General features: G+C 47.5%; 1 protein-coding gene across 1 annotated transcript in view; it reads left to right on the plus strand.

Moving 5' to 3' along the window:
- Positions 1 to 8,999, plus strand: part of wnk3 (WNK lysine deficient protein kinase 3) — a 34,730-nt gene that overhangs the window by 17,309 nt on the left and 8,422 nt on the right. Inside the window, exons 3-18 of the mRNA XM_025059113.1 lie at positions 275 to 447; positions 633 to 853; positions 1,314 to 1,471; positions 1,686 to 1,774; positions 1,858 to 2,077; positions 2,185 to 2,494; positions 2,594 to 2,709; positions 2,803 to 2,943; positions 3,392 to 6,226; positions 6,433 to 6,476; positions 6,744 to 6,879; positions 6,966 to 7,082; positions 7,170 to 7,271; positions 7,378 to 7,426; positions 7,509 to 7,658; positions 7,740 to 8,994. Of these exons, the coding sequence (XP_024914881.1) occupies positions 275 to 447; positions 633 to 853; positions 1,314 to 1,471; positions 1,686 to 1,774; positions 1,858 to 2,077; positions 2,185 to 2,494; positions 2,594 to 2,709; positions 2,803 to 2,943; positions 3,392 to 6,226; positions 6,433 to 6,476; positions 6,744 to 6,879; positions 6,966 to 7,082; positions 7,170 to 7,271; positions 7,378 to 7,426; positions 7,509 to 7,658; positions 7,740 to 8,994 (6,116 nt within the window). The remainder of the gene's footprint in view (positions 1 to 274; positions 448 to 632; positions 854 to 1,313; positions 1,472 to 1,685; positions 1,775 to 1,857; positions 2,078 to 2,184; positions 2,495 to 2,593; positions 2,710 to 2,802; positions 2,944 to 3,391; positions 6,227 to 6,432; positions 6,477 to 6,743; positions 6,880 to 6,965; positions 7,083 to 7,169; positions 7,272 to 7,377; positions 7,427 to 7,508; positions 7,659 to 7,739; positions 8,995 to 8,999) is intronic.

The raw sequence follows: 8,999 nt of genomic DNA on the forward strand, positions 1-8,999 counted from the left end.
TGTGACAGTTCTGTCTGCTGTGCAGTGGGAAGTCTGGCAGATGCGGTAAAATGTGTTTTATTAGGCTAAAGCTTGGGTGTTGTCTTAGTATCACTGTAACTGTATGCAGCTAGTACCATCTAGTGGCAGCCGATACCATCAGGGGTTTGCACCATCAGGTAGCCTTAGGAGGTTTTTTGGGGGGGCTCTGAACAGCATCATTTGGAGAGGTGTATTGCTATTCTGTAATTTGGAAGATTTCCCATTAATTCTGGTTTCCTACTCTCACCCACAGGACCGCAAACTCACAAAGGCAGAGCAGCAGCGCTTCAAGGAGGAGGCGGAAATGCTTAAAGGGCTTCAGCACCCTAACATCGTTCGCTTCTATGATTCCTGGGAGTCCGTGCTTCGGGGCAAGAAGTGCATTGTTCTGGTCACTGAACTTATGACGTCAGGAACACTCAAAACGTGAGCACAGCCTCTCCAACACCGGACACCTGTCTAGTTTGTACTCTGTCTTTTATAGCTTTAAGTATTTTTTTTTCGCATGTACATAATTTAATCTAAAGTTACTATACTGAAGCCTCTCCACAAAGGGACTAATCATTATTTTAATTCTTCTTATTCCATTTATATTTTCTTTTCCTGCACAGCTACCTGAAACGCTTCAAAGTGATGAAACCCAAGGTTCTGAGGAGCTGGTGTAGACAGATCCTGAAGGGTCTTCACTTCCTTCACACCAGGACTCCTCCAATCGTCCATCGGGACCTCAAATGTGACAACATCTTCATCACGGGCCCCACGGGATCAGTCAAAATTGGCGACCTGGGACTGGCCACACTGATGAGGACTTCCTTTGCCAAGAGTGTCATAGGTGGGCCCAGAAAGAATCGATCAACTCCCCCTTGAGGCCGGTTTTAGAAGGAGCGATATCAGCAGCTCTCTGACTATAAATATACCTTTTTTCTGCATTCAGCAGAGTTGAGGTTTTAACAGAGAGCCTGGCGCTCCTGAGAGAGCGGTGTAAGTTACTCTGAATTCCATGTGGGTAGCACTTAATGTAAACAGGAACCAGTGAGCCAACTTGAGGAGTGCACCAGGCGTACCATTTAGTTCTTTAATGTTTAACTCAGGAAGCAAGAGGAGAAGATTCTTATTAAAGACCTTTACTGCTTCAGTCTGTGGATACTGTTACTTGGTAAGCTGTATGTAGCTGAGCCATATAGCATGTAGTAGATAATTACTGTAGCATTCAGCGGCAAGATTGAGTTCCATTTACAGGATCTCCAAAGTACAGATTTTTTTTAACTAGAACCATTTTCTGCTCTTAACAGGAACTCCAGAGTTCATGGCTCCAGAGATGTATGAAGAGCACTACGACGAGTCTGTGGATGTGTACGCCTTTGGCATGTGCATGCTGGAGATGGCTACATCAGAATATCCCTACTCCGAGTGTCAAAACGCAGCTCAGATCTATCGCAAAGTCACAAGTGTGAGTGGCTTTGATCGAAATTCAACATATCAGTGATTCGCAAAGTCACAAGTGTGAGTGGCTTTTTCTAAGTACATTGATCGAAATTCAACAAATCAGTGTCAATGATGTCAAGAGAAGTTCTCTCTGTTTAAAATACTATGGAAACTATTTTTCCACATGTGGAAATTGGCAAGAGTAATACGCTTTATTTTATATTACTTCTTTTCTGCAGGGTAAAAAACCAGCCAGTTTTGATAAAGTAAATGACCCCGAGATTAAAGAGATAATCGAAGGCTGCATTCGCCAGAACAAGAGCCAGAGGTAAACAACTATTTTAAATATGTTATATTTAAAATATAGAGTTTAAAATCAGTTATAACAGGTATTTCATTGTTCCATGACAGGCTGTCCATCAAAGACCTTCTGAACCATGCCTTCTTCGGTGAAGACACCGGAGTTCGAGTGGAGTTGGCGGAGGAGGACACGGGCACTGAGGACTGTTTGGCTCTCAGGATTTGGGTGGAAGAGCCGAAGAAGCTGAAAGGAAAGCACAAGGACAATGAGGCCATTGAGTTTAGCTATGACCTGGAGAATGATAGTGCTGAGGAGGTGGCCCTGGAGATGGTGAGACACGAGGACAGTTCACGTCTGAAATAGACTTAGTGGATAAATGTAGGGTTAGCGTTAACTCTACGCTCATTAATTAGCTACATCTCTGTCCCTAACCACAGGTCAAGTCAGGTTTCTTCCACGAAAGTGATGCCAAGGTGGTGGGAAAGTCTATCCGAGACCGTGTCAGTCTGATCAAAAAGTCACGTGAGCGCCGGCATCTGCAGCTCCTTCAGCAGCACCAGGTCTTTGAAGAAAGGCGAGACTCCACTCTCACGTCACACACGTTTTCTCAGGCCTCCTGCCCCTCGTCCCAGGGGCCGGGGGCCGGTGTACAGGCAGTTGGAGGACGAGAGACTGAGGAGCTGCCTGAAGTAGACCAGTATGTCAGACAGCAGGACATCCTCAGAGGGACAACCCTCAGTCTGCCAGGTACAGCAGATGTTGTGCCTGTAAAAAAGTAGTACTGTATGACTGACATAGTTTTTTTTTACACACACTCCAATAATTTAACTAAAATTTGCTTTGCAGGTGAGAGCATTGGCTCGACCAGCTGTGAGTCATGTACAAGTGGACAGAGCTTGGTGTACACACAAGGAGGGGAGTCATTCAGTCAATCCCAAACTGCTCTCCCATCCATGACACCTGTACGTTAACTGTACTCACCCCCTTTATAACATTATTCTAAACTGATTGAGTGATAAATGTTTGACACTTTTAATGTTGTGAATCATCCTCAGATGTTTCCTTCTGGTGAGAGTGGCAGTGTTCCAAACGTGCCTCCTGGTCAAAGTGTCAGTATACCCGGCATACCAACAGGACAGGGCGGAGGGGGGCCTGTCGGTCAGACATTTCTGGCACCCAGTACCATGGTTTCACAGGTATCACCAAGTGTACCTCAACCATATTTTCCAGATAAAGTTGTCATGATTTTAACCTTAACCTAAACAATAAAACGTAAAGTCGAGGTGGTACAGCTTTAACATTTCTGGGGTTCCTTTGCTTTAAATAAATATTAACGTGGCTGTTAATAATACTGACAATCATCTGAGACTGAGGGGAACTATGTGTTTATGAAGGCTGGGAAATTAAACTGAATCATTAGATATGTTAGTATTTATATGTTTTTGCTTAAAGGATAATAAGGATTTTTTTATTTTTTTCCTAACTTGACCTGTGGTGATCCAAGATTCCAGCTCTGAGGCACTGTGTTTTAAATGTGCTGATAATAAATGCTAAATGCTAAAGCTTATTCTTACCTGTTTTCTACTATTCTCTTCTCCCCTCCTGTCCAACACCAACCTTCATTCTGTCACTGTCACTGAGCAGCAACAAACATTTCAATTAGATACATTTCAAACAGCCACCCTCCAAGGGTCCATGCCTTCCTCACAGTCATGCTTACCCCCCGCGTCCCCCCAAGCACCCATTAATGTTCACACTGCATCCTTGCCAGTGGATCCTGCTGGAGCGGCGGGGACCATCACACTCCCCGTTCAACAGACCCAACCCATTGCCACACCCATGCAGTCTACTGACATTACCCCTGCAGTACCCCAGCAAACACAGCCTGTCATGATCCCTCAGCAGACTATTGTCCAACAACAACAACAGACAGGGCTGGACCTCAACGCCTCCACCCTTCAGCAACTGCAGCAGCAGATAGTGCCTCAGGCCACCGTGCTCACACAGCAGAAGGTTGGTGCCAACCTGCCGCCAACAGAAAATCAGCAGCTCCAGAAGAATCTACAAGAGCCTCCGCAGCAGGTCTTCGTCCAGCAGCCTGTTCCACCTGTTCTTCACCAGCAGGTGTTGCCTACGCAAACAGGTATGGATCAGCTATCATTACCACAGCCAGAAGACCAACAACAGAACTACAGGCAGCTGCCAGTAGTGGATCAGACCACAGTACAACCGCAACAGCTTCAACAACAGCAAACCCTGTTACTACAGCAGCATCAACAGTCGTTACCGTACGAGGAACATCAGCTGTACGCCCAGCAACACCTGGATCAGCAGCTTCACCTTCTACAACAACAACAACAACAACAAACACTTCTACAGCATCAACATCAGCCTCCGCCGCAGCTAAAGGAGCAGAGTCAACTATATCAGCAGATTGTCCAGGCTGCAGCACAGAAGGAACCAGAGAGGCAGCAGCCATGTGGACAACAGCAACAGAACACGAAGTTACAGCAGCAACCACACCAGGAACAGCAACTGCAGCAGCAACAAGCGTTACTTCGACAATTGGAACTACAGCAGCAGCAGCAACAAGCGCTGATGCAACAGCAGCTGCAAATGAATGCAGTTTTACAGCAGCAGCAGCTACAACAACAGGCTCAGCTACAGCAGCAGCAGCAGGAGCAACAGGCCAAAATGAAGCAGCAACAAGAGCAACAGCAGCAAGCTTTACTACAGCAACAGCAGGCGGCAGCCATTATTCAACTCCAGCAGAGTCAAAGACAAGATACTGGCCATTTTCCACCAAGTAACAGTGAACATCAAATGCAGCATCTAGCAGCTGATTTACAGCAAGTGTGCATCTCCCAAATGTCCCTCGGTCAATTTACGCCTCACACTCCTCTCACACAGCAGGTGATGGAACAACAACAACAGCAAGCTTTATTGATCCAGCAGCAGAAAGCATTCATTACCCAGCCGCAGCACCGTACCTCTGTCATGGAGCCTCACATTCCACCTGGAGCTGCTGTTGGCTCTGAGGTAATTCAGCAGCGGGCATCTGTCTCTCAGGCTCCGGCTCCAGTGACTGCCCAGCCTCTGGACCGAGTTCGTTTTGGGTTGCAGTCCACAGACCAAGTGGCTCAGACAGTGACGGAGGCTTGTGCCATGATCCAGGGACAGAGTAAAACCAATCAGATCCAGCAAATGAATTTGCATAGTTGTTATCAAGGACATGTCCTGCCCACCCAGAGCCAGGGTGCTGTCCTGGCAGCAATCCAGACCTCATCCTTACAAAAAACAACTACCCAGCCGCATCAACCACATGACCAGAGCCTACTTGTTGACATGATGGGCAGACAAAGCCAACCTGCGGCCCAGCCTGCAGCTGCCTCGGCCTCTATCCCCTGTTGTCAGGTCCAACACCAGCCTCCCTCTCAGCAAAACGCTCAAATGACAGGGCTCATGCAGCCGCAGCTCCGGCAGGAAACCCAAGACCTTGTACATGCTCAGGGTGCCACTGGCCCCTTGACCCCTCACTATGGCACTCAACTAACCCACCAAGCCGTGCCAGTGGTACAGCAGGATATAAATCACGTTGCACAACAGCTACAGCAGGCAGTACTGACGCATAAGCAGGTAATCCTCTCACCTCGCTCTGTCGGTGCTGCCACAACTACAGATGGTTTAGATTCTGCAGTTGACCCTGCAAACTTCGCTGCCACTCTTCATCATGTGCAACCAGCTGGACAAGCGCATATTCCGAACCAAGCTGTTCGGACTCAGCAAAATCCTCTGGGATGTACCAGTGATCCGTCTCTCCTTCAGCCCCTCTCACAGGCTGCTCTGACTCAAACCACCGAGCAATACCAACAACAGCTGCACAACGTTCCTCCAGTACATCAGCTGCCAGCTGCTTCTGCTGCCCAGGCTCAGATACTGACACAGCCATCTGCAGCACCCTTTCAGCCGCCAGCTCCGATGCAGCAGGTTTTTATTCCTCTGGATGAGACTCAGCATCTTCACTTAACCAAACCACCTGCACAAACCTTTTCCAATATTTTGGCAGAGAACAGCCCAGTTCCACTGCATGGTCACCTGGCCGCGGCCATCGCTCAATCGCCACATCATCAGTACAACCAAATGCTACCACCTCACACGTACCCCAACATGGGCCATGTCCAAGCACAAACATTCACACAAACACAGTCTGTTCTGCCCTGCTCTGTCTTTCCTGCACAACAAACGCCCCTCAGCCCTTCTCATACCTCCTCGCTCCCATCTATTCATCCTGCTGCTGCCCCCGCTCCAGAGCTGCCCACATCTCCACCAGCGGCTCAGGTAACCAAACCGAGGCCGGCCGACTTTATCCCCACCTCTCCTCCGCCTGTCGCTACTCCACAAATGCTTGACTCTAATGCTCCCCAACCACCCCAAGCCTCGCTGCAAGACTGTGACCTTTCCCTGCTGGGCAATGCTCAGGTACAGGAAGAATAGAAGACATTGCAATGTTTAAGCTCTTATAAATGCTAATGATGTGCTTTGTTGGTCTAATTAATTGAACTTTCTTTTGATTTCCTCTTGATTGAAATTAACATCTTTATTTGCACCAGATTAGTTGATGAATTGCAGCCTTAATACAAGCCTTACTTGTGCACTTTTTCAAATTGTTCTTGATTCTCCCCCAGGATGTTCCCAACCTTTCAAGTGCAGAACCTCATTCTTCTACAGGGTACGTTTTGAATTATTACTTTAATATTTTCAAATTACAGATCCACCGGGGGGGTTAAAACACAGTCTTGTGGGCTGGGCAAAACAATTAATAAACAATACAATAAATTCATTCTTTAGCATAATACATGAAGCAGGCTGTATCTGTACCATTATCTTTTTTGAAAGATAATGAAATGTTTGATGAAATTTAAACCAATATAGACTCAGTGTTTTTCATTTATTTTTTATTTTTATTTAACAAATCATGTCCTGTTTCTACCCAAAGGCCTGCTACAGCCAGTGGTGAAGAAATCCTCCCAGCTTTGGCCAATGACAAATTAGAAAAATTAAAAAGCCAAAGAAGATCTTCCTCCCAGAGACATGACAAAGTTTCACATCAATTCCAGCTCAGCATGCTCCAGGTAATCATTTACATTTCTCACATTTGTCTTCATCAGTTCTCTGGAGATTAGGTCCACACTGTTTGTCTGTTTTCTGTCTTCTGCAGGTGTCCAGCAGTGGGGACAACATGGTGGAATGCCAACTAGAAACACACAGTAACAAGATGGTGACATTTAAGTTTGACATCGAAGGAGATGCTGTGGAGGACATCGCAGACTACATGGTAAACTCCTCGTGTCCTACACTGCTCTGCTCTGACTACGTTCAAAATTCTCCGTCCAGATTCTTTATGACTACGTTGTGTGTGTAGGTGGAAGAAGACTTTGTCCTTGATGTGGAGAAGGAGAAGTTTATAGAAGAGCTTAGAACAATAGTGAAGAAATCCCAGGAGGTTCTTCAAATGCACATTCAAGTATGTGTTTAATTCCCTTCTACTTCCTCTGTTGTATATTTTTATTTTCATACTACAATAAAAAATAAGAAAATGTTTTTTTGTTTTTTTTTTGTTTTTCTCATAGTCCGGGTCAACTGACCAGCTAAATGTGAGCACACCTACAAGCTCAGCAGGTACATTTGGGGTCTATGTTTGTATAAATGTGTGACTTGAAGCTGCTTTACTACAATAAATGGTCTTGTGTTTTCTCCACAGACTCTGCTCCCCATTCCTCTCCAGTGGGACGCTGGAGATTTTTCATCAACCAGACCATTCGCCACAGAGACTCTCTGTCCAACCAGGGAGCAGCCACAGCTCTGCCAACGTCTGAAACGAGGCTTCCTGAGTCTTCAATGTTAAAGAAAGGTAAGTTCCACCAAGGCCGTTTCCATCACTGGTTGGCAGACGTAACAAAAACTAACCTTTTGTCACTCTTTGGGGCTACAGAATGTGAAGGCTCCCTAAGTCTGGACTCCTTGACTGGGTTGGCTTCCTGCTCCTGTCCTCCTCTTTTCTCTACCGCCCCTGCAGCTTCTACCAGCTCAGCCACCCCAGTAACAACTGCCCTCACCACTGGCCCTGAAAGCATCTCCGCACCAGCCTCCACTCTCGATGCCTCTGTCCCTCTGTCTGCTTTAGGAGGCCTTGAACAGACCGTCTCCCCCGCTGCTTCTCCCGAGCAGAATTCCAGCGCTCCCTCATCCTTAGCTATGCCTGATGTTGCTAACCTTCCCACTTGTGCTGCTAATCTTGTGTCCCCCACAGTCAACACTGTTCTCCATGATACCTTTACTCCTCCTAACACTAGTGGCGCCACAGTGAGTCAAACTATAGAAAGTACTGAGGTAATTCCCAAGTCGTATGTCTCTGCAGTGGACCACTCCTCCTCCTCCTCTTCTCTTCTTCCTGCTTCTGGAGTGGACTTCCCACCAGTGAGCCAAGGCGGCATGCAGCATCCACATTCTCAACCACAACCACAACAACAACAACCACAGCTGCAGGCGACTCCAGTGCAGCAGCAGACCCCCCAACAACAACCACAGCAAGTCCAACAAAGTCACCTGCAGCATGGAGAACAACAGCAGCAACTGATGCAGAAACAACTACAGCAGCTCCACCTGCAACCAGTGCACGCGGTCCAACAGACACATCTTCAACAGCAAACGGTGCAATGTGTCCCACAGTCGCAGCAACAGCCACAGGTACAGTTAACGCAGCATGTGGTGGCGCCACCTGCTCCTGTGGTGACACAACAACAGAGCATGCAGCTACAGCAACAACAAAGGATGCAGCAGCAGTTCATGAGTGCTGCGCCTCCTAATCCAGATCAGGGCGCACCTCTGCCTCCGTCATTAAGTCAACAGTTTCTTCAACTCAACATCACGCCGGCATCACAACAGCAGTTCCCACAACAACCTCAAATCCACGCTGAGCTGGCACAACAGCAGATTCTCTCACAAAAACAACACGAGGTTGTGAAAGCCATGGACACGCCGCAGAAACAGCAGCAGTTCGGACTGCAGAAGCAGCTGTCTGTACAGACGTCAGAGTCGGAGATGTCCACAGGGGAGGCGAGTGTCACAGAGGACACAGGGAGCTACTCCGCCCCTTTCCCCCCTTCCTCTGACTCCTCTCTGCCTCCTCTTCATCTGGGCAGTGCTGAGACCAGTTTCCCAGCCCTCTCCCTCACCCTGACCACATCGCCCC

Source organism: Cynoglossus semilaevis, chromosome 10 (assembly GCF_000523025.1).
Source record: "Cynoglossus semilaevis isolate Cse_v1.0 chromosome 10, Cse_v1.0, whole genome shotgun sequence".
NCBI lineage: Eukaryota > Metazoa > Chordata > Actinopteri > Pleuronectiformes > Cynoglossidae > Cynoglossus > Cynoglossus semilaevis.